Source organism: Ictalurus furcatus, chromosome 11 (assembly GCF_023375685.1).
Source record: "Ictalurus furcatus strain D&B chromosome 11, Billie_1.0, whole genome shotgun sequence".
In the NCBI taxonomy this organism is placed as follows: domain Eukaryota; kingdom Metazoa; phylum Chordata; class Actinopteri; order Siluriformes; family Ictaluridae; genus Ictalurus; species Ictalurus furcatus.
The window spans coordinates 12,260,917-12,287,742 of NC_071265.1; the positions used below are offsets into that span (position 1 = coordinate 12,260,917).

The 26,826-nt window shown below is 42.5% G+C and overlaps 1 protein-coding gene across 1 annotated transcript in view; it reads right to left on the minus strand.

Annotated features, from left to right (window-relative positions):
* Positions 1–25,963, minus strand: part of rims4 (regulating synaptic membrane exocytosis 4) — an 86,562-nt gene extending 60,599 nt beyond the window's left edge. Inside the window, exon 1 of the mRNA XM_053636026.1 lies at positions 25,241–25,963. Coding sequence (XP_053492001.1) covers positions 25,241–25,337 — 97 coding nt within the window. The 5' untranslated portion in view covers positions 25,338–25,963. The remainder of the gene's footprint in view (positions 1–25,240) is intronic.
* Positions 25,964–26,826: the final 863 nt, after the last annotated feature.

A 26,826-nucleotide genomic window follows, 5' to 3' on the forward strand; every position in this document is an offset into this window, starting at 1 on the left:
AGGACGTCACTATGCTTTCCTGCTCCACCGAGGACGTCACTCAGCTTTCCTGTTCTGCTGAGGACGTCGCTCCGCTTTCCTGTTCCGCCGAGGACGTCACTCTGCTTTCCTGCTCTGCCGTGAATGTCGCTCTGCTTTTTTGTTGCGCTAAGAATGACGTATGGTCTCCTGGCTCTGCTTGGGACATTTTGCCCAGGAGGCCGGGGCCGCCAATGGAGATGGATGTTTCATGGCACTCTGGGAGGAGTGCCCTTGGGGGGGGTTCTGTCACGACTTCCCCTTTAAGTAGCGTGCTGCAGAGCATGTGAGTGCATGCTGCCGAGCAGGGTGCGCGAGCACCTGCTTTTTCGTTGTTGACAATCGTGACATTTGGACACGTGCATTTGTTATGTTTTCTTATGTCTCCTCCCCTCCATTGGCTATTGTTTCACGTGTGTCTGAATTGCCCTCAGCCGTCAGCCATTACGAGGCTGATTATGTTTGCATATATACCGCGTGTCTCCCAGCACACGGCGCGAAATATTGGATAGATTAGATACTTCATTTAGATTCCTTACGATAGTCATAGTCATAGTCATAGTCCACGCTGGTTTCTCCGCTCCCAGTCTCTCGCGAGTGTTTATGTTTCATGTTTGGTATATCGACCCTGTATCCCGTGACCGCGACCTTGATTCCTGCTTTGTCCCGTGTATGCCTGTTTTCCGATCGTCTGACCTTTTGCATGTTTCTGGATTACGTTTTGGATTTACCTGCCTGTGTCTCTCTCAATAAAACTGTTAACCTGCGGATGTATCCGTCCCTATCTTCCTTACGTCACGAGACATGACAATGGATGCTACAGTGTTTGTTTATGCTACAACACAGTCAGAGAGTGAGGGTCTCTTCCAGTATCTTGTCTGGTATTTGTGTAAACAAAACATAACATTTTAAATGTAATGAAATTGTTCATGTGTTTTATATAGAGGTTATTTCAAATGTCACTTCTGTATTATTGTGATGGGATTTCAAGTGCCAGCTTTGTATATCAAAAAAATAAATTCTTCTCTTGTGTTTTTGAATGGAGTGTACACCTATGTGCATTTATTTCAGAAATTTTAATAGAAATTAGACATGATCAAGTATCAAATAAAATGTAAACTTGCATTGATGACATGAATGTTGTTAGTAATTGTTTAAAAATTACCATGGTAAAACAGGGTATAAAGATTTCAAAGGGAACGAGACGTTGCGTTTAGCATAACAGTATGGGAGTACCCTTGCGTATGTGACCAGTATCTGAAGCTTGTGTAAAATCATGCCTCTACTTATAGGCCTGCCATGATCAGGTGATGTGGCAATTAAACGCGTCGCATGATATATGTGAACCGACAGGTGCGGTGTGGCACCTGTGAACCACACCGCCAGCCTTATTATCTTCAGCAAGACTGCATGTCTGTTGTTGGAGTGACAAAAGACGCTTCATTTCTACTCTTATTTTCTCAAAATCTCTAAACTTTTCTATCCCTTTTTAAAAAAGAAAAGAAAAGAGAAAGAAAGAATGAACGAGAAATAATTCAGAAAGTGTGTTGCACCTTGCTCCCGTTTCATCACGGGAGGAGACGGATACACTTTCTGTGTGAAGTATTTGGGTGTAGAGCATGTGACAGCAGCCCTCGAGGGGTCCGTCAGTTAGCATTGTTACCATTTCACAATAAGGTAGCTCAGCTCTCGGCTCGTTCTCTTCTCGTCTGAAGGAAGTTGTGTTTCAGAGCCTCGCGGATCTGGGCCGGCCATTGCCGAGGCAGCCAGCCGGCTAAGGTCGTGGGGTTCTCGTATGGATTTGGAAGAGGAGCCGGAGACGAGCACTGCTCTATCTCTTGCTCTGTCTTCCGGGTCCAGCTCTCTGCCAGAATCTGGAGCTCGCGTCGTGACTCCACCTTCCTGTATGGAAAGCCAAAATACACTCGCTGACTCTGAGGAGTCGGTAGAGGGTGCGATTGCACCAAAAACCGACAGCATCTCTCAAGCATAAAAAGAGCTGCTTGAGGTGATTAGTAGGGCAGTTGAAAAGTTGAATATAGACTGGCCCGGGGAAGAGGAAGTGGCTCGTAGCAGGCTGGATGAGCGCTTCCTCTCCAGTGAAAATAAATATAAATCTCCCTCACACCACAGAAAACTCCCCTTTTTTCCAGAAGTGCATGATGAGATATCACGCTTATGGAGAAAACCATACACTAGCCGTGTTTATAACCCCGCGACGTCTGATTACTCAGCTGTCATGGTGAGTGAGCAGCATGGCTATTTAGCGATGCTGAAGGTGGAGGAAGCGCTCTCTCCATCAACAGCAGGTAATTTAGGGAGGCCAACTTTACCTTCTAAGCCATGTAAGGCCACCTCGGCGTTGGTGTGGCAAAGCCTATGTGGCAGCAGGTCTTGCTTGTGGGTCACTGCATTCAATGGCAGTGTTGCAGGCCTACCAGCAGACCTACTGAGTGAGCTCGATACTGGGGAGGGAATTGGGCCCGAGGCAGTGGAAGAGCTGCGCCGAGCCACAGATTTATCTCTCCGGGTGACCTAACAAACGGCTCATATCGGCGGCACAGTTAATGCCATTGCCAACAGGTTTCGCGCGGCAAAACAGCAAACAGCGGTGTTCAGCTAGTTCCTTCCCCATCGTGTCGAGTTCGCCCAGGCATCCATGAGTGGAGCCCGGGCCAGCACTAGTGCGAGGGAGGCACAGAAGGTGAATGTGGTGGCTCGCCTCCCCCCGCAGAGAGCCAGGGGGATCCGGGCAGCCACAGCCACAGCCTGCTAAGAGGCTTGATCTAAGAATGATCATAAAAGCAAAGCAGGCAAAGAAGGAACGGTCCTGATGGGACACGGAGGGATGTATCAGGGGACATGAGGTTGTTAGGGCAGATAGCCCCCAGTGCTACTCTAGGGCCTGCCCTGGCCAATTCCATCCCACGTTTTCAGCCTTCTCTGGTCAGCAAGCTGTCACAGGGTGACGGAAATCTGATGCTAACATCACTGAATGACCATTTGGCAGCGTGGAAACTACTACCAAATGTGTCTCCATGGGTTCTGTCTACCATAGAAAAGGGTTACGGGGTCCAGTTCAGAGCTCGACCCCCCCAGTTCAGAGGTGTGTTCACCCCAGTTGTCAGCACAGAGCAGAGCCCAATGTTAGCGCAGGAAGTAAGTTCCCTTTTGGACAAAGGGGCCATAGAACATGTACCCCGTTCCCTAAGGGAGGGAGGTTTTTAGAGCCATTATTTCCTGGTCCACTGGTATGCGGCCAATTTTAGATCTGTCATCTGAACCGTACTCTTCGGACATACAGGTTCAAGATGCTGACGCTCAAACTTATGGTGCCACAGATTCAGTCCGAGGACTGGTTTGTGACGACAGATCTGAAAGATGCATATTTCCACATAGGAATATCTCGCAGTCACAGGAAGTTCCTGAGGTTTGCGTTTGGAGACATCACATACCAATTTCGGGTTCTTCCCTTCGGGCTAGCTTTATCCCCTCCCACCTTCACAAAGTGCATGGATGCTGCTCTGGCTCCCTTGTGACTCCAGGGCATCCGTGTACTAAACTACCTGGACGACTGGTTAATTCTAGCATGATCCAGGGAACTGGCGGTTCAACATCGAGATGTTGTTCTCACCCACATGAGGAGCTTGGGGCTCAGGTTGAACCTCAGTAAAGTATGCTTTCTCCAGTGCAGAGGAGATCTTTTCTAGGGGTTATATGGGATTCTACTACGATGAGGACGTTTCTATCCCCAACATGCGTAGGATCGATCCTATCAACTTTGAGCAAGATAAAGCTAGGTCTGGGCATCCCCTCCAGTCTCTACAAGAGACTGTTGGGCCTTATGGCAGCAGCAGCCAACATCATACCATTGGGTTTATTGCACATGAGACCGTTTCAGTGGTCGCTGAAAAGTCAGGGGTTTCATCCGAGGATGAAACCTCTGAGAGTAATCGGTGTCACACGGCAATGCCTACATGCTCTGAGTATTTGGAGGTATCCGCAGTTTCTAGCCTTGGGTCACACTCTAGGGGCATCTCCTTATCGCAAGACGGTAATGACAGACGCGTCCCTCGCGGGCTGGGGTGCAGTCTTAGATAGCTGCCCAGCTCACGGTCTTTGGAGCGGCCCTCATCTGGAGTGGCATATAAATCGCCTAGAGATGCGGGCCGTATACCTAGCACTGAAATTCTTTCTTCCTCAGTTGAGAGGTCACCATGTGCTAGTTGTGTCAGTCAACACAGCGGTGGTCTCATATTTCAACCACTAGGGAGGGTTATGTTCACGCTCCCTGTATAGGCAGGTGCAACTAATCCTTCTCTGGGCAGAGGGAAAGTTCTTGTCAGTGAGTACAATGTACATTCTGGGCAGCCGGAATGTAGGGGCAGACATCCTGTCGTGGCAGGGGCTGAGGCCCGGGGTTGGAGGCTCCATCCACAAGTGATGGAGTCCATATGGCAAAGGTTCAGACAAGCGGAAGTGGATGTGTTCGCCTCCAAGGAGACAACACACTGCCCTCTGTGGTTCGCCCTCACTCCTCACGCACCATTGGGGCTGGACGCCATTGTGCACATGTGGCTGAGGTCACGTCTATATGCTTTTCCCCCGATCACTCTGCTCCCACAAGTTTGCCAAGACCGTCTACATCTGCTGCTAGTAGCACCTTATTGGCCAGCTCGAATATGGTTCTCGGAGACAATTTCCCTGCTCGACGGTACTCCTTGGGAGATTCCCATCCGCAGGGATCGACTGTCTCAAGCTGGAGGGCTGATTTATCACCCTCGGCCAGAACTATGGAAATTGTGGGTCTGGCCCCTGAGGGGCACCAGCTCATAGATTCTGGTCTCACAACTGAGGTTGTAGAGACCATGTTAAATGCTAGAGCACCATCCACAAGGAAATTGTATGCGCTCTTTTTGTCTTGTGGTGTGAGGAATGTCAGCTAGACCCAGTGAACTGCACAATAGCTACAGTCCTGGAGTTCTTACAAGAACGTTTCTCAGCAGGGTTGGCTCTTTCTACAATCAGGGTTTACGTGGCCACCGTTTCGGCCAGCCACGCCCCTGTTAATGGAGCCCCTGTGGGGCAACATCCTCTAACTTCGAGGTTCATGCTTGGTGTCAGGCGGCTTCAGGCTGCGCATACCTTCCTGGGACCTTTCTGTGGTCTTGGAAGGTGTGTCAGGGGCCCCATTTGAGCCCTTAGAGTCAGCCTCTGAGAAGCTTCTGACTCTAAAGGTGGGAGAGCTAGTGGGAGTGGGAGATCTACAAGCTCTCTCTGTTGCCCCTTCCTGCCTTGACTTTGCCCCTGGATTAGCCAAGGCCTTACTGTATCCTAGGCTGGATTATATTCCTAAAGTGCCTACATCAGCTGCCCACCCTGTGGTGTTGCAGGCTTTCTGCCCTCCTCCATTCCTCACACCGGAACAAGAGAGGATGCACCTGCTGTGTCCATTAAGGGCTCTCTGTACTTACATCCACCGCTCCGGCCAGTGGCGTAAGTTGGAGCAGCTGCTGGTCTGCTTTGGCGGTGACAGGCTTTGTCCAAAGGGGTATCCTTACAGGATGTGTGTGCTGCGGCAGGATGGTCTATGCTACACACATTCATTCGCTATTACAGCCTGGATATTCATTCTACCCCGGGCTCGAGTGTCTTGCAGTGACCCTTGGGCTTGGGTCTTTTTGAACAGGCCATACCCTTGGTATAAGGAATGGGTATTCTCGTTCCCAAACTGTTATGCTACATGCAACATCGAAGTCCCCTTTGAAAGGGAACGTCTGGATTACACGTGTAACCCTGTTCTCTGAGAAGGGAACGAGACATTGTGTAGCTTTGTCATACCAGGCAGTTCTGTGAATTGCGTCTTCGCTTCAGATAATAGAGGCTGGCAGCGTGGTTCACAGGTGCCACATATATATGTATATGTATATATATATATATATGTATGTATGTGTGTATATATATATAATTGCCACGTCACCTGATCATGCCAGGCCTATAAGTAGAGGCATGATTTTACACAAGCTTCAGATACTGGTCATGCGCGCAAGGGCACTCCCATACTGTTATGCTAAACGCAACGTCTCGTTCCCTTCTCAGGGAACAGGGATACATGCGTAACCCAGACGTTTTTCATCGTCATCAACCAAACAGTTTTAAAACTTTAAAAAATGTAGGCAAATTTAGTCATGGGGGACTGAGTCCAGGGAGTGAATTTCAAGGGGTGATGGTGTTCCCATTCAAACTGGCTACATTTGTTTACTTTAACAGAAGCGATAGTAGAAACTCTGATATGGATAAATGTTTCTTGGGCATTATGCATTTCTATTATATTTATATATTTAAAAATGACATTTTATCACTGCATTGTTGATGCAACTTGATATCCAAACCATTCTTAGTGATGTTGTCCTATGTAGTGTGGAAATATCCTTTTGTAGCGAGTACAAGCCAGAGCAGCCAGCCACTAAATTACCATACAAACATACAAAGGCATACAGCCGGGTGTCTGCATGTCCTTTGTTATCTCCAGGTGGCTAGGAGCTACCCATTATCAATCACTCTGGCCTCTCTTGTTTCTGCCTGTCTTTGTGTATTTGTTTCACAGTGTTCTTACACAACATGGATACTGCAACTGTCACCACAGAAGCACTGAGTCTCAGCAACAGACAGTGGCTTTGTTTTAAGGGGTATTTTTAGCTACAAATATCAGCTTAAGACTTGATAACATACAAAGGTTAATATGCTTGAGCACTTCAGAGCATCAAATTGCTCTCGTCCAGAAATCTGTTCCTCTACTTAATGGGAGTTAAAGGCATACTTTGTGCAAGGGGAATTTTTAGTGTGTTTAAACAAATGGCAGCACAGCAGATTGGATGAAAGACTGAGTGATATGTTTGAAATATTATCATGATGCCCTGAGAAAGTAGTTGTGTTTTACACACTTTATATCATTATTAAATATGTCACAAAAATGTTAAAATTACCTAATTTTAATTCAGCGGTCAAAAAATTAAAAAGGAAAAAGAATTGTACATCATTTCCCAAGCAAAGATATAATAAACGTATGTGACTACCCACATTGAGGGACAATGTTTACAAAATATATCAAATTCTAATTACAAAGGTTAATTAAAGTACTATAGTCGGCAACGAAACTACTGGAATGGGAAGACCAATTCTCAATTTGGGTTTGAGATCAAAAGATGGATATGAGATGAGAATTTCAGATTTCAGCTTTTATTTCCTGATATTTACATTTAGATGTGTTAAACAACATAAAACATAGAACCATAGACCTGCAGGGGAACAAGATGGCAGTGCGGTAGCATACAGCAGCCACTTCGGGTCCTTTAATATGGTGCGTGTTATGTGTAGCCTACACCAATTTGGAAACGTTTTAAACAGATGTACATCGGAAGCACTGGTGTACATGTCTACCATCTCCAAATGCTGCTGAACATTGAAAAAAAAAGCTCAGGAACAATAAACGATGGACTGTGAGATGAGCTATGAGACCTCGGACTACTACGCGAACCAGACCCTGGGACCGCGGTATTGCCTGATGTTGCTGGCTGGAAGAGAGGGCGCCAGAAATGGTGTGCGAGTCAGCAGAAGCGTGGAAAGCAAGCCGGCATCCGTGCAAGGCTAAAGGCTAATCCAAGATGTCCAGCTCTACCATCCATTCTCCTCTCCAATGTTCACTCTCTTGACAATAAACTGGACCTACTCAAACTACAGCTAACTACCCAGCATGAAATTAGGGACTGCTATGTTTTAATTTTTTCAGAAACATGACTCAATGACAGCATTCCGGACGAAGCCATTCAGCTAGCCAGGCTAACCGTACATTGCGCCGACAGGATAGCAGCACTATCCAGTAAGACTCACTATGGTGCTCTGTGTGTTTACATAAACAGTGAATGGTGCAGGAATGTCGTTGTTGTTTCAAGCTACTGTTCATCGCTGGTGGCGTTTATGACTGTGAAATGCCGACCATACTACCTGCCTAGAGACCATACTACCAGCACGCTATTGTCGCGGTGTACTTTCCACCCGGCACTAATGCTAAGGAAGCGCTAAGTGAACTTTACAGGGCTATCAGTAACTTACAGATATCACACCCAGAGAGATTTTTCATTGTTGCCAGAGATTTTAACCACACGAATTTGAAATCACTGCTACCAAAGCTCCACCAGCATGTTGATTTTGCAACCCATGGTACAAACACTTTAGAGCTTGTTTACACCAACATTCATGGTACTTACAAGGCTGCACCCCACCCCTACCTTGGTGGCTTGGTATCTCTGTTATGCTAATCCTAGCATACAGACCACTTCTGAAACAGGTGAGAACCTGGTCTGAGGGAGCCATCTCAGGACTTCAGGACTGCTTTGAGCACACAGGCTGGAATATGTTCAGAGAGGCTGCTACATAGCACAACAGCACAGAATTGGAGGAATATACAGCATCAATGACTGGCTACATCAGCAAATGCATAGATGATGTAACTTCCTTCACGACCATCACCACATATGCAAACCAGAAACCGTGGATGACTGCTGAAGTGTGATTGCTCCTGAAAACCCAAGACACTGCCTTCAGGTCTGATAACAAGGCAGCCCTCTGCATAGCAAGGGCCAATCTGTCCCAGGCTATCAGAGAGGCAAAGCGCAACTATGCAGAAAGAATCCACAGTCACTTCACAAACACCAAGGACACAAGTTCCATATGTGGCAAGGCATTCAGGCCATCACAGACTACACAGCTACACCACCTGTCTGTGATGATGATGCCTTGCTCCCAGATACTCTGAATGATTTCAAAACACAATTCTAAGCACAGAGGAACATGTCAGCGAGGAAAACCACCCCTACTTCCACTTCGTTTGTCTGCAGTAAATGTCAGGAAAACTATGTCCCGAGTCAACCCACGGAAAGCTGTAGGTCGTGACCACATACCTGGCCGGGTGCTCAGGGAATGTTCTGATCAGCTTACAGATGTCCTCACAGACATCTTCAACATTTCCCTGAGCCAAGCAGTCATCCCTGTGTGCTTCAAGATGACCACCATCAACCCTGTGCCAAAGAAATCATCCGTGTCCTGCCTGAATGACTGCCAGCCTGTTGCACTCACACCTATCATCATGAAGTGCTTTCCACGGCTAGTCATGAAACACATTAAGAGCAGTCTTCCCACCACACCAGACCCATTTCAGTACGCATACCGTCCCAACCGCTCAACAGAGGATGCCATATCTGCCATGTATCTCTAACCCATCTAGGCAAAAAGGACAATTACATAAGGATGCTGTTCATAGACTTCATTTCAGCATTCAACACAATCGTCCCACAACAACTGACAACAAAGCTGAGCCTGCTAGGTTTGAACACCTCCCTCTGCAACTGGATCCTGGTCTTTCTGACCAGGAGACCACAGTCCGACAGGATCGTCAACTCCACCACCAGCACCACCACACTAAACACCAACGCTCCCCAAGGCTGTGTGCTCAGTCCACTCCTGTTTACCTTGCTGACACATGTCTGTGCTGCAAAGTTCAGTTCTAATCACATCATCAATTTTGCTGATGACAATACAGTAGTGGGCCTCATCAGCAACAATGATGAGTCAGCATACAGGGAAGAGGTGAACCAGCTCACAGAATGGTGTAGAGACAGTAATCTATCTCTTAATGTTGATAAGACTAACGAGATGATTGTTGACTTCAGGAGAACCCAAGCGGACCACTCACCACTGCACATCAATGGAACAGCTGTGAGAGAGTCAAAAGTTCCAAGTTTCACATGACTGAGGACCTCTCTTGGACTCTCAACACAACCTGCCTAGTCAAGAAGGCCCAGCCGCACGTCCACTTCCTGCAGAGGTTGAAGAGAGCCAAACAGTCCTCTCCTATCCTCACCTCCTTCTATAGAGGGATGATAGAGATCATCCTGACCAGCTGTCTCACTGTGTGGTATGGGAACAGCACAGCCTCTGACCGCAAGACTCTACAGCGGATGGTGAGAACAGCGGAGAAGATCATCGGGATCTCTCTATCCTCCATCGACACCTCACTGAACAACCACTGCATCCACAAAGCCACCAGTATTGCGGACAACCCCTCTTACCCTTTTGATGGACTGTTCACCCTTCTGCCATCTGGCAGAAGGTACAGGAGCATCCGTGCCACCACCAGCAGACTCCACAACAGTTTCTTCCCTGAGGCAGTCAGATTAATCAACACCCGGCTGCCTCCCAACACTCACCTGGGCTAGTCGAACACCTAACCCAGTAAGACTGCGCTTTACATACAGTAGCTGCATCAGTCACTTTATATTATGGAACTTGTTTTTGCTGCCAGTATTGCTGCTATACTTGCGCAGCTACTTTACAAAATAGTTACAGTCCATGTTTACAATTATAGTCCATGTTCTGTATATGTATTGTCCTGTGTATTTATTGTCCTATATATTTATTGTATTGCTCTGTGTATTTATTGTTTTGCACTCATCTCACACTGTTGTGTATTTGCAGTTCATATAGTATTGCATACTGTAAATTAAAGTAAATAACACTTAAAATTTGGTTGCATATCACTTGCTTGCAATAACTCCATCAAGCCTGTGAATCACTGACATCACCAAATCAGTGATTTCTTCTTTTGTGATGCTTTCCAGTCTTTTGCTTTCAGTTGTTGTTTGTTTCGGCAGGGGGGTCTCCCTTCAGTCTCCTCTCCTTATGGGGTGAAATGCATTCTCAATCGGGTTAAGATCTGGTGATTGACTTGGCCAGTCCAAATACTTCCACTTGCTGCATGATAAAGCTCTCCCCGATTAATTTCTCTGTAAATTGTCAGACCAAATGTATACTTTTGAATTAATTCTGCTGCTACAATCATGAGCTACATCATCAATAAAGATTACTGAGAATGTTCCAGAAACAATCATGCAAGCCAAAGCTATGATAATACCTCTACCATGTTTCCCAGATGAGCTTGTATGTTTAAGATCATGAGCAGATGCTTTCTTTCTCCACACTTTGGTCTTTCCATCCCTTTGGTAGAGGTTAATCTCGGTTCCAGAACTTGTGGCTCATCTCAGTATTTCATTACAAATTCCAATCTAGATTTCCAATTCTTACTGCTGATGAGTGGTTCGCATCTTGTGGTATGGCCTCTATATTTTTGCTCTCAAAGTTTTCTTTGAAAGGTGGATTGTGATACCTTCATCCTGCCCTGTGGAGGTTGTTGGTGATGTCACTGACTGTTGTTTTGGAGTTTTTCTTCACAGCTCACAATGATTCTGTCATCATCTGTTTTTTTTTTATTTCATTTTGGCTTATCCTTTCTAACAATAAATGCTGTCTTCACAGGTGAAACTGAAGGCTAAAACCAAAAGTAGACGTTCAGAGCTATTTATAGATTAAACAATCAATATAACAGGACACACCTGGGTAAAAAGAAACACCTGCCAGTCACATGTTCCAATATTTTTGCTCCCCTACAAATTGGGTGCTCTGGTACAAAATGTGATATGTTCCATTTTGTTTAACACCTACATATAAATACCAGGAAATAAAAGCTGAAATTCTAAACTCTCATATTCAGCTTTTGAGCCTACAGAAAAACAAGGAATTGGCCTTGCCATTCCAATAGTTTCAGAGAGGACTCTATATCAGAGAGGACTCTATATCGAGGTCACAAAGGAACCCAGGGTAACATCTATAAGCTAAAGGCCTCTCTCACATTCGCTAATGTTAATGTTCATGAGTCCACTGAACAACAATGGTGTGCATGGCAGCGTTGCAAGGTGAAAGTCACTGGTCTCCAAAAAGAACATTGCTGTCCATCTGTAGTTTGCTACATGGACAAGCCAAAGTATTGGAAAAACTGTTTTGTGGATGGATGAAACCTAATAGAAGTTTGGTTTAAATGAGAAGTGTTATGTTTGGAGAAAGGAAAACGATGCATTCCAGCATAAGAACCTTATTCCATCTGTGAAACATAGTGCTGGTAGTACCATGGGTTGGGCCTCTTTTGCTGCATCTGGGCCAGGTCAGTTTGTGGTCATTGATGGAACAATGAATTCTGAATTATACCAGTGAATTTTATACGAAAATATTAGGACATCGGTCCATGAACTGAATCTCAAGAGAAAGTGGGTCATGCAGCAAGACAATGACCCTAAGCACACAAGTTGTTCTACCAAAGAATGGTTAAAGAAGAATAAACTTAATGTTTTGGAATGGCAAGTCAAAGTCCTGACCTTAATCTAATAGGAATGTTGTGGAAGGCCCTGAAGCAAGCACTTCATGTGAGGAAACCTACCAACATCCAAGGTTTCAAGGTGTTCTGTACTGAGGAATGGGCTAAAATTCCTCCAAGCTGATGTGCAGGACTGATCAACAGTTGCTGGAAACGTCTAGTTGCAGTTATTGCTGCACAGGGGGGTCACACCAGATACTGAAAGCAAAGGTTCACATATGTTTGCCACTCACAGATATGTAATATTGGAGCATTTTGTCAATAAGAAATGACCAAGTATAATATTTTTGTCTCATTTTCTTAATTGGGTTCTCTTTATCTACTTTTAGGACTTGTGTGAAAATCTGATGATGTTTTAGGTAATATTTATGCAGAAATATAGAAAATTCTAGTCAAAGTCGAGCTCTTTATTAAATAATGGGAACTTGCACTTAGATGGGTCTTTATAAGCAAGACTATATAATACACATGCACACATACTAGTAACAGAGAAACACAAACAGGATGAACTAAGAAACACTTGATATTCCAAAACATAATTACACAATAGCCCCAGGATTTTAACCTAACACAAAACAAGAAGTACAGAAAACAACCTTTCTATAATATTTAAAGTTCCTGAGATCCATATGCAAATCAAGTTCAGAAGCCATGCCCCCGTTATTACTATAATGCTGCTAGAATATACAGTTCCCTTCGAAAGTACTGTAATGGCAAGATCAATTCATTCACACCCCTCACATTTTCGACTATATCTTCGTAAATATTCGACTATATCTTTTAATGTGACAACACTGAAAAAATGACACTTTGCTACAGTGTAAAGTAGTGAGTGTACAGCTTGTGTAACAGTGTAAATTTTCTGTCCCCTCAAAATAACTCAACACAGAGCCATTAATGTCTAAACCGTTGGCAACAAAAGTGAGTACACCCCTAAGTGAAAATGTCCAAATTGGGCCCAAAGTGTCAATATTTTGTGTGGCCACCATTATTTTCCAGCACTGCCTTAACCCTCTTGGGCATGAAGTTCACCAGAGCTTCACAGGTTGCTACTTGAGTCCTCTTCCACTCCTCCATGATGACATCACAGAGCTGGTGGATGTTAGAGACCTTGTGCTCCTCCACTTTCCGTTTGGGTGGGGATGTCCCACAGATGCTCAGTAGGGAGACATGCTTGGCCAGTCCATCACCTTCACCCTCAGCTTCTTTAGCAAGGCAGTGGTTGTTATTGTGCTGGAATACTGCCCTGCGGCCCAGTCTCTGAAGGGAGGGGATCATGGTCTGCTTCAGTATGACACAGTACATGTTGGCATTCATGGTTCCCTCAATGAACTGTAGCTCCCCAGTGCCGGCAGCACTAATGCAGCCCCAGACCATGACACTCCCACTACCATGCTTGACTGTAGGCAAAACACACTTGTCTTTGTACTCCTCACCTGGTTGCCGCCACAAACTCTTGACCATCTGAACCAAATAAGTCTATCTTGGTCTCATCAGACCACAGGACATGGTTCCAGTAATCCATGTCCTTAGTCTGCTTGTCTTCAACAAACTGTTTGTAGGCTTTCTTGTGCATCATTTTTAGAAGAGGCTTCCTTCAGGGATGACAGCCATGCAGACCAATTTGATGCTGTGTACGGCATATGGTCTGAGCACTGACAGGCTGACCCCCCACCCCTTCAACCTCTGCAGCAATGCCGGCAGCACTCATACATCTATTTCCCAAAGTCAACCTCTGAATAGGACACTGAGCATGTGCACTCAACATCTTTGGTCAACCATGGCGAGGCCTGTTCTGAGTGGAACCTGTCCTGTTAAACCGCTGTATGATCTTGGCCACCATGCTGCAGCTCAGTGTCAGGGCCTTGGCAATCTTCTTTTAGCCTAGGCCATCTTTATGTAGAGCAACAATTCTTTTTTTCAGATCCTCAGAGAGTTCTTTGCCATGAGGTGCCATGTTGAACTTCCAGTGACCAGTATGAGGGAGTGTGAGAGCGATGACACCAAATTTAACACACCTGCTCCCCATTCACACCTGAGACCTTGTAACACTAACAAGTCACATGACACCGGGGAGGGAAAATGGCTAATTGGGCCCAATTTGGACATTTTCACTGAGGGGTGTACTCACTTTTGTTGCCAGCGGTTTAGACATTAATGGTTGTGTGTTGAGTTATTTTGAGGGGACAGCAAATTTACACTGTTACACAAGCTGTACACTCACTACTTTACATTGTAGCAAAGTGTTATTTCTTCAGTGTTGTCACATGAAAAGATACAATCAAATATTTACAAAAATGTGAGGGGTGTACTCACTTTTGTGAGATACTGTATATACCTGTTGTGGCCCATAAGAGCACTAGATAAGACCTAGCTTGGTCCCATCATCAACCCATGTAGGCAGACTCCTGTAGGCTCCAGGGCCCTATATGGCCCATCAAGGGCCCATCATCAACCCATTTGGGCTAACCCTTGTGAGGCCTCCATGGAACTGAGGACACAATTGGCTGGGCCCCAATTGGGTAGCCCAGGTGGGCTCCAAATATCAGCCCAGGTGCAAACCATGGGCTGATAGAGTGCAAATAGTGCAAAACCTGTCTGAGTTGAGACCATACCACAAGACGCAAACTACTCATCAGTGATAAGAATATGATGGCCAGATTGGAATTTGCAAAGAATACAGAGATGAGCCACAATTCTTCTGTAACCAAGATTAATTTCTACCAAAGTGATGGAAAGGCCAAAGTGTGGAGAAAGAAATTATCACCTCACAATCCAAAACATACAAGTTCCTAGGTCAAAGTGGAGGTAGTGTTTTGGCTTGAGCTTACATGGCTGCTTACAGAACGGGCTCAAAAATCTTTATTGATGTTGTAACTCCTGATGGTATTGAGAAGTCAACAGAAGAGTTCTGTCTGACAATTTACAGAAAAATGACACAAAAAAACACTGCCAACACAACAAAGGACCTCATCAGTGGAAAAAGTTACAAAGTCAGTCACTAGCTGAGTATGCAGTTCACATCCTGAAGAGGAGACTGAAGTGAAAGGGGCTGTGGCACAAGCCTGGAATGGCATCACAAAAGAAGAATGCAACAGTTTGGTGATGTCAGTAGGTTGCCGGCTTAATGCAGTTTTAGCAAGCAAGGGATTTGCAACCAAATATTAAATGTTATTAAGCACTGAAGGTGCGTAGGCACCTTATTGTTATTGTACCTTTTCTTCTTTTTCTTTTTCCTCTTCTACTTCTTCTTCTGGCTAGGGTGTCTATGGCAGCCCATATAACAGTCTGGTAAAAAAAAAAGTTGTGAAATTTGGCAGACTGATTCAGGAGTGTATAGAGAATATTCTTCCAAATTTGGGCCAAGTGCTGCCAACGCTCTAGCGCTACCATCAGGTCACATTTTGGCATAATTTGGAAGTACTTTTACAGTCATAACTTTTGAACTGTGTGTCCAAAATGTAAAAGCCAGGAATCCCTGGATTCCCTGGGTCAAAATGAGTTCAACGCACCATATGACATCAGTTTCTGCCTAATTACATTTTCCACCACCTTGGATTTTGTCAAAAACTGTTTTTTCATTACTTCTCCTACAAATGTTCTCCAATAATCACCAAATGTGGCACACATTATCTTCAGAGTAAGCCTCACAAAACTTATACTCCAAACGGTTTGCACTTAATGGGCCAACGAATCAAATAGCAATGCTGCTAAACAGGATGTGAAGCTGAGCAATGACTTTGCACACTGACACAAAACTCGGTAAGCATTTTCAGGACCATGACTTGAGGTTATGCAACAAATTTCGTGACAGCGCCACCAACTGGTCAAAAGTTACAGTAACATGCCTAAAATACTTCCATCTAACTGCCATTTTTGCTACTCCTCCTCCAAATGTTGTACAATCTTCCTAAAATTTTGCTGACATTATCTCAAGACCTGTCTGGAAAAAATCAGTAATTTTGATATTCAAAACCACTTACCTGTAATGTACTGGCAAATGCAAATGCAAATGCAAAAAAAAAAAAAAACAAACAAAAAAACCAGGATGTGAGGGTGTATCTCAGCAATGCATATATGTATCATCATGAAACTTGATAAGTATCTTCAGGACCATGGCCTAAATGTGCCCAAGAAGGTTCATGAATGCACCCCCTTGTGGTCAAGAACTGTAACAACTCATTCATTATTTTCCTTATATCGTGAAAAATTTGTTCTAAATTCACAGTTAATTTTTCCTAAAATTCCCTGGTGTATGCTGAAGTGAACACATACCAGAAAATGAAGTACCAGAACCTTCTAGTGTATTTCCTGTCAACCTTCTTGGATTTTGTTAAAAACATTTTTTTTTTTTTTGCTTCTCTGCCTACAAATTTTGTCCAGTCATCACCAGAGCATGTGAGTGAAGCAGAGCGGTGTGACACTCCGCTCAATATTCCACTCTATACGTGTGCCCTCCACTCAATCGCTCATGGCCCAAGCGAACGCCCTATTCATGTACCATTCACGCATACCAGTAAAACAAAGTTCACTCAAATCCTGCTATGACATGAAATTTCTCTGTAGTATACTTGTTTCTGTTTGCTTGATTAAATGCCTCAATAACAGTAGTGGAGATAATAATTATGTTATTTGTGGGTGACATTCTGTTACCTGCTGTGCCTTTTATTAATTTTTATTACATTTTTAAGCTTATTTTGTAGTTTCTCAAACCAGCATATCACAAAGTGCATCCTGGGTTGACTGAGTGGCGCTGAGCGGTCTGAGCAAACAGAGCAAAATCTTAAGAATGCGCTCTCCACTACTGTGGAATTATCAGCGCTCCACTCACATGCTCTGATAACCACCACATTAGGTAGACGTCATCTTCAGAGTAAGCCTCACAAATGTTATCAAAAGAATTTTGAATATGCCAAACAGTTTGTCCAGAGTGGGTCAGTGAATCTGACAGTGAAGCCACCAAACAGGAAGTTAGGCTGTATCTAAGCAACAACCTTGCGCACTGACACAAAACTTCGTATCATATGCTTCTTCAGGACCATGAACTGAGGCTATGCAAGCAATTTTGTGGTAGCACCATCTACTGGTTAAAGGGAACAATAACATGCAAAAAAAATTTCTTAAATCTAAGTGCTATTTTTTGCTACTCCTCCAAATCTTCACCACATTTAGCTCACATCATCTTGAGACCCATCTGAACAAAAGTAATCAAAGGAATATTAATATTCAAAACCATTCTCCTGTAATGTGCAGTAAAATGCAAATAAATAGGATGTGAGAGTCTATCTTAGCAATGCATCTATAGCACTATTTGGATGGGATTAGTTTTCTAAGAGGACAATAGAGAATTCATGTTTCACAGACGTACTTCACAATTTTAATCCAGTCCAAATCTGCCAAGTCTGTACTATTTGCTCTGTACAAATTCCAGAGCAAATTACCTGCTGTTTTTCGGCTAACTTAGTGATCCTCTGAGAAATCTAATCCCGTGCGAATGCGAATGTCTCTGATTGCCGATAATATTTTTTCATAATGCTTTTCCTTGTGTGGTTTGGCCAACATGAACTAACATAGAAGCTCTTACACACATTTTCTGCTTGCTGCATGCAATTCAGTATGGATGTACATTTTTTCTACCCAGAAGAAAGAAAAAGTAAAATCAACAAGAAGAACCAAATCACATAAATTGTTAAGACTGGCCACTGTAATATCAGTGTCGGGTAATTACTCACCTTAATTTCTGCACACAATTATATCATGTTTTAATTATATAAGTAATCACGTCTTTATTTCAGTGGATTTATTATAAGCAGCCAGTTCTATAAAATACTGTGAAGTTTGTTTTAGTAAGTTTTTAAAATAACTAATTTTAATAAATTAAAATTAAATCAATAAATTAAGAAATTTTACTTTTTTAATTTAAAAGTACTTATGCACTCAATGCATGCATCCAGAGCACATGATCTTCTGCAGCACCCTGATGTACAAAACATACACTCCCGCCTATGTAATGAACACAGAGATGTTACTCCCGTCCGAATCTGTACATGGATTCACAGACATCGGGTGATAAGAATTGTAACTCATGAGACTAATGAGAAATCTAAGACAGAAATACCTTAGATGTTTTTAAATTGCAAGAAGAATTTTAGGTTAGCGTAGCAGCAATCACGACCACAGGTCAAAGTAGCAACAGACAACACCACAGGTCATGGCAGTAGTTTCAGCTGCAGCAGCAATGTCACCCTGATGCCTATTTGTTCATCTAGACCTTTCCTCCTACGGTCAGAGAATTCCACCACTGTCCGTGGTCAAAACATACACATCATGAGTGAAACTACAAATCACTCTTGAATACCTTTTGCCTAAAGCTATGGCTCTGCTTTCTGTGATTCTGTGATTTCTGTGCATATCTGTGAATTTGCAGATCACCAAGTCTTGATGCCTGGCCCACGATAATGCTCCTTGCAGCTTAATTTGCGTCAATTTACTTTAATGTGTGTTCCAATACTTTTGATCACCTACAAATTGGGTGGGATGCCACCAAAGGTGCATAAGTTTTTCAACATATCTAGATGCAGATAACAGAAAATGAAAGCTGAAATTCTGATCTATCATCTCATATTAATCTTTTTATCTCAAACTCAAATGTCTTCAGTTTATATCAAAAAGTAAAGAATTGGCCTTGCTCTTCCAATACCTTCGGAGGTGACTGTATATATATATATATATATATATATATATATATATATATATATATATATATATATATATATATATATAATCTACATATTAAAATAATTGCTTACACATTGTTATTGCACACTGGCTAAGATTTTTATGAAGGGAATTAATTTGGTAAGTCTGGTGTTCTTGATATTTATTGATTTTTAATGATCCATGCATAAATGTGCATAAGCTGATTCACATTTCACAGTTGTTTGTTCTTATTTGTTACAGATAGTTAATGAACTTTAAGCCTTAGTTTTAAGATTGAAAAATACTGTTTTCTTATTCTGCTTTGCCTAAGAGGGGGATTAGGCAGTTGATAATTTAAATTTTAAATTAAACTGGGTTAGAAAATCCCCACTGCATTGGTAGATTTAAAATGTCACACTCCCTGTTGTACCACCCCCAAGTGCATATGCATAAAAATACTGTCATGAAATGGGGATAAGAGCAGATGCAAGTGCAATAAAATGCTTCATTGAGGCGCAGGTACATGCAGTGCCCTCCACTACTATTGGCACCCTTGGTAAATATGAGCAAACAAGGCTGTGAAAAATTGTTTTTCACAAAATATATTCACAAAAGTGCTCTGCGCTCATAGATATCAAATAATTGCAAACAAAACACAGGTTTTGTTAAAAAAAAACTTTGTTAAATATAGGTGTGCAACAATTATTGGCACCCTTATGAATTCATATGAGGAAAATATATTTGAAGTACATTCGCATTGATATATTTTTAAAAAATTTGAGTACACCTGGGTCACTAGGAACATGAAATTGTTCAACCATGACTTCCTGTTTCACAGGGGTATAAATATGAGGTAACACATAGGCAAATTCCCTTAGTCATTCATAACAACGGGTAAGACCAAGGAATATAGCTGTCATGTGCGGCAAAAGTTTGTTGAGCTTCATAAAATGGGAAGTGACTATAAGAAAAGCATCGAAAATGCCCATTTCCACCATCGGCGCAATAATTAAGAAGTTCCAGTCAACTGGAAATGGTATGAATCACAGCTGGAGAATTGAAGAAGTTAGTTGCATCTTGAGGTCAGAAAGTCTCCAAAACTACAGTCCGAAATCACCTACATCACCACAAGTTATTTGGATTTCATCCAGAAACAAACTCACTACTGGAACTTCAAATGAGATTGAGTTTTATGGTCAGATGAAACCAAAATAGAGCTTTTTGGCAATAAACACCAGAGATGGTTTTGGTGAACACAGAGAGGTAGCAATATGGAAAAGTACCTCATGCCCATGGTTAAATATGGTGGTGGTCTTTAATGTTTTGAAGCTATTTTTCTGCCAGAAGACCTGGACATTTTGTTAGGATACATGGCATCATGGACTCTACCAAATATCAATGGATATTAAATGAAAACCTGACTGCCTCTCACTTAAAGCTTAAAATGGGCTGTGGTTGGATCTTCCAGCAGAACAATGATCCAAAACATACATCAAAATCAACACAAAAATGGTTTACTGACCAAGGTCCTGCCTTGGCCATCCCAGTCCCCTGACTTGAAACCCACAGAAAACCTGTGGGGTGAACTGAAGAGGAGAGTCCACCAGTGTGGACCTTGACATTTGAAGGATCTGGAGAGATTCTGTATCGAGGAATGGTCTCAAATCCTTTGCCATGTATTCTCCAACCTCATCAGGCATTATCGGAGAAGACATAGAGCTGTTAATTTGGCAAAGGGACGTAGCAGAAAGTATTGAATAAAAGGGTGCCAATAATTGTTGCACACCTATATTTAACAAATATGTTTTTGATAAACCTGTGTTTTGTTTGCAATTGTTTGATATCCATGAGAGCAGAGAATTTTTGTGAATTTTTTAACAAAAAATCAAAAGGTTAAAGAATAAAGACAATGTTTCACAGCCTTATTTGTTCATATTTACCATTGATGCCAATATTAGTGGAGGGTACTGTAATCCAAAATGCGAAACAGAATCACAAACTTTTAAACAGGCCAGGGTTGAGAGATCTACAAACAACACTAAACAGGATAATCCAAATGCAGGAACTGGGTAATGAGAACAAGATCAATAACCTGGAGAGCGAGACACAAAAAAATGATGGGGTAAGTACAGGCATCAAAACACTGAAAAATATTTCAGAAAGAAACAAGGAAACACGAGGGCTATAAATACTCTAATACTAGATACGAAACAGGTGAGAGTAAACATGACACATTTGTGAGATAACCAGTAACATTACAAGGGAAGAGATAAGACAGGAAGCAAAACAAACATGTGTCATAGTAAACAAAGTAATGTCATCCCAGAAGCACATTCTGTCACTCTGGCACTGAACACAAGGGGAAAACACAAGGGGGAAATAGTCCCCCCTAGTGGTCCGGCCGTTCTGGTAAGGCCAAACTCAAGGTCCCAAGGCTGGCATTGCCCATGATCGGTGGTGTGGCCACCACATTGGCCACTGGCTGTAGCTTGGCAGGGGAGGCCACTACATTGGCCTCTGGCTGCAGCTCGGCAGGGGAGACCACCTCGTTGGTCTCAGGCTGGAGCTCTGGGAGGGAGGTGACCACATTGGCTTCTTGCTGGAGGTTGGCAGGGGAAGCCACAACATCGGTCTCTTGCTGGAGCTCGGCAGGGGAGACCACCTTATTGGTCTCAGGCTGGAGCTCTGGAAGGGAGGCTGCCACGTTGGCCTCTGGTGGAGCTAGGCAGGAGAGGCTGCCATGTCGGCCTATGGCTGGAGCTCGGCAGGGGAGGTTGCCATGTCGGCCTATGGCTAGAGCTCGGCAGGGGAGGTCACCACACGGCCTCTTCATCTCCAGCCTTCCTCTCCTCATAGTAGTTAGTGTCAGGTTTGCCCTCCCCAAACCCCAAAAAAAGTCCTAAGTCAAATTTAAAGTCAGTTTTCCTGTAGCTCACCATCATGAGGCATACAAACTCGTCCGCAATTCCCAGACCAAGGCTACCTGTGGCAATCAGGAGTTAAGCCCATTGGCGAGCTGTGCTGATGAACCGGGACAACATGAACCTCAGCCCCTGTCCCTCTATGGGCTTGGGGTCAAGCAGGCTCACAAAATAAAGTTGGCATTGAAGGAAGGATCCATTCAGAGGGCTTTCAATGCCACCAAAGGGGGCTGGAGTATCGATGTCCAGCCACTTGGGAAAGCACACTGAATCAAACTCCAGCATCATCCATCTGGCGAAACACTCCTCATGCTTACCTGCTGTATCCATGATTTGACGAAGTATTCTGTCATGAAACAGGGATGAGGATGGATGCAAGTTCAATAAAAAGCTTTACTGAGGAGCAGGCAGATAATCCAAAACATGAAACAGAATCAGAAACGTTTAAACAGACAAGGGTCGAGTTATATACAAACAATACGAAACAGGATAATCCAAAAGCAGGAGCTGGGAAATGAGAACAAGAAACCTGGAAAGCGAGACACAAAAGAAGACAGCTTGGTAAGTACAGGCAGCAGGCACTCAGCACAAGGGGGAAATACCTGACAAATACCTTAATTGCCACCAAATTTTTACCAACATTATACCAGCAAAGTATGCTTGTGCCTGCATGTCAATATAGCCCCAAGTGTCTATCATCATGAATCTATAATTTTTTTTATTCATAAAAGCCATGCAATAATTTATTTTCTGAAATGGCAACACCTGGCATCCAAAGTTTATCCAGCAAGCTTCCAAAAGGGTCATTTGGATATAACACACTGATAAAGAGTGCAGTTTACTATCTCCTGTACAAACTCCTGTACAATGGACAAAGATAAAGGAGAGAAATGTCTTAATGAAGGAAATAGAGCATTAGGAATAGCTGGAGGAAGGCCTTGCCTGGTGAGACACTAAATAACTGTGGTATATAAATAAACTCTGGAACAAGTTCATTATACACAATGTGAAATAATAAGTTAATACTATATTGTTTTTCATGTAGGGTATTTTATTTTGAGTTTTAGGTTACTTATAACGTTTAGGGTAGTGGCATTTATCAACACTACATATTTACAATTTTACCATCTTTTTTGTGTGAACAGTCAGTCTCTCCCACCAACAGTGTAACGTCTAAGTTCTGCATATACACAAAGCATGGCCAATCCAAACATGCTGTAATCTTGTTGCCTTATGTGTTTAATGGTTATAAAAACATAATTGTTGTCAAGTATCTCAAGGTTCTGATCATTCCTGACCATTACACACTTGCAAGAATTATTCTTGCAATCTTATGCATTCTCTTTTGAACTACATTGCCAATGAATAAGGCATTGTTTTATTTGAAAAAATTCCTCTCATTCTGTTTCTTTTCATCCACATTTCTGAACATATGTTTCTTTTTATATTGGAGAACTGAATTTAAAAAAAATACAGATTGTGTTTTTGAGTAAAAATGTTATTGTAATCGTAATTCATGTATTGAACAAGAAAGCAGAAGTATTCTTTCTTTGATTGTAGAGTGTTTTGCAACACGATTGGAATTGCATAACAAATTGAGAGAATTTTCATTCATTCATTCATTCATTCATTCATCCAATCATTCGCTCACCTTCAGTACCTGCTGGTCAGGGTCACAGTGGATCCCCAGTGGGCACCCCAGGCTGGGTGTAAGGTGGGAATACACTGTTAGGTGCCAATGTATCACACAGCACTAAAGACACACGCATTCATTCCCTCATTCATATATAAGGGCAATTTAGCATAGCCAAACCAACTACCAGCATGTTTTTGGGAGATGGGAGGAAACTGTTAAACCCAGAAGAACCCCACACAGACACCCTGTAGCTCTGAGGTAGCAGCACTGTGCCACCCTGCTGCCATGAATTTTCATTTCTAGGGTATTGTCTGGGGAATTTAGTATTGATTATAACTTAAGATGTGTGTGAATTTTTTGCAGTCACTTCATACAGTACGCAGGAGACAAAAGTATAACAGAATGTTCTTTGGCAAGAATCCATTTTTACAAGGTCATTTTCTTTCTGTATAATCAGAAACGTCGGTGTTGATAATCAGTGTTAGTACAGAAACTGTGGCAAACTGATTTATAAGTTGTAAGAGAGTTTAGGACAGTTTAGAACATATATTCTAGGACAAGGTTTCCAAAGCTGATTTCTAACTATTATGAAACATTTCAATAGACAGAAATTGAATATGTTACTCTCAAACCAGAACAGTTTTACATGTTTGTTGCGTCAAATATGATAACTCAACGGAGGAAAATATTTTACATACTTTACATATATAAAAACCTTTTAAAATAATTGTGATATATTGATTGAAATATCTTCATATATGTCTAAATAGGTGTGTGGTTCGATGTGATTCTCAGGCTGTATTATTATATAAATTTTTCATTTGCATATTTGTACAAAATTGCATTTACTAGTTTTATGCAAACAGTGCATTGATCATAAGGAATGTGTATGTTATGTGCTGAATTCATTTGTGAAATGTATGTAGTCTTAGGAAAAGCACATACACATGCAGAGAGTCTGTGTGTGTTGAGAGAGAGAGCGAGAGAAAGAGAGAGCAAGAGAGAGAGCAGAAATGATTGCTGGCTAGACATGGTGTCTCATTTTTCTACACTACGTTCTCTGCACAGTACTTTAAAATGAGGCCAATAGGATACTGTGCATGTGTGAGAAAGAAATAGGGAGGACAAGAGATAGAATGTGAATTTCAATAAGCATATCTGTTAAACATGCATGTATGTAATAGCACAGCAATATTTCTTATTTTTCAAAAAGATTTTTTTTTAAAATTAGAAATGAAAAACAGAAAGCACCTGCAAGTGTGCATGTTTGTGCACTGAGCAGTCTGAATATGCTTAATAATATAAATTGACCCCGTTGTGTGATCTAATCATGAGCATAACTAAATATTAACTTGCAATCTGTGTTTAAGTGGAAATAGAGTGAGTTTTGAGAGATGCTCTGACATATGAACTTCAGCAAATATTTTACAAAACAGGATACAAAGGCTTGAAACATGCCTTGAATAATATCAAACAATGCAGGGAATGGCACCAGAAGTGTTATTGTTTGGGTTTCAGGTTTTACTGACCATGAACCTAAGGCATGGCCTTGGGATGATGTTATGAAACATAACTGGCCTTCAAGATCCCAGGGTGTTTCAAGTTTACAATCACCATTCACTGTGAAATATAGGGTTACCTCCTACCTCCACAGACACCCAGACACACACACACACACACACACACACACACACACAAACTCACCGCCATCATCCTCATCAAAGGAGTTCATGCAGGGGAAGTAGATCGCAAGAGCCTCAAATGAGGCTGACAAACTGATTCGGCTCTGTGAGCGTTCCATGTAGAGTCCTGAGGCGGGCGTGGGTGCCGCTTCCGATGGCTTGGGCAGGCGCGCCTGGGCATTCTTCACGCGGAGCACGGCACGCGGCGTCTTGGCAGACTTCTACCGGCTCCCTCGCCAGCAGACAGGGAGGAGAAAAGGAAAAAATGAGCAGAAAAAAATGGGGAGCAATATTTAAAAATTGTTTCCTATTATCCTTCCCCACTGGGTTAATGAATCCCAAAGTTCGTCTCAAGAAATGATGGTCAGACGCTGTTGTTTTTTATCACTCCTTTTGCCTCAGGAAAGGTCTTTAGGTTGAGTGATAGAGAGATGAAACGGCAGGCAATCTCATATCAGGAGTGGATATCCGTGGCTGTTGTAGACAGCATGATCTACTGCTTTTTGATGTTCAGGCTGATCTGTGCTTATCCCTCTCTGCTTGGAATGCTGTAGATATAAATGGATGGCATGACGAGGCAGTTCATCAGAGGGAGGAGGAGGAACAGCAAGAGAAAGATGGAGAGAGGGCGGGAGAAAAAAGGAGATGGGACGATAGAGAGATGAAAAAGCTTGTACTATTCATGCAGTCTGAGGCTGATTCAGTTCATTCAGCAGCAAGCTCTTTGTGGAGGTAATAGAGGGAGGAGGTGCATAGAGCTGTTGCTGGGATTCAGAGGAGCAGCCAATCACAGCATGGGTGACAGAGTGGGGGGGGGGGGTTGTCTGATGCTATGGTTCACTTCTCTCTCCCTCTGTCTCTCTCTCTCTGTCTCTCTCCCTGTCTATATATATATATATATATATATATATATATATATATATATATATATATATATAATATATATATTATGTACAGTGCATCCGGAAAGTATTCGCAGAGCTTCACTATTTCCATATTTTGTTATGTTACAGCCTTATTCCAGAATGGATTCAATTCATTATTTTCTATGAAGCATGGGCTTCATAGAAAGCATTAGTGAAGTTATTTTTGCTAAAGGAGGCAATACTACCTTCTGAGGTGAAGGGTGTACTTGCTTTTTCCACAGAAGAACATCACATCTATTGATATTTTTGTTGAATAAATTATTTAAAAGGTTAATTTTCCTTGGGGTTTTCTTCAAGTATATCAGCGTTATTAATAGGCAAATGTTTGCTTGTCCAAATATGTCAAAAAACCAACAGTTTAAAACTTATGCTTTCACATGACCATATATATATATATATATATATATATATATATATATATATATATATATATATATATATATATATATATAATAATATATATAAAAAAAAATTTCATATGACAAGATGCACTGATGTAGATAAGGGCTATTTATCACACTATGGGCCATCGGCCGATAGTTTAAAAACATCCGATGATCAGGGCTGATTATATCCTGTCAATCAAAAGAGGGCAGGAAAACACATCGATTTTGTGCTGCGTGTAAAGATGTCTCTTGTGTGGAATGATGACAAAGCTGCAGTTTGTAAGCTCTGTAAGCTC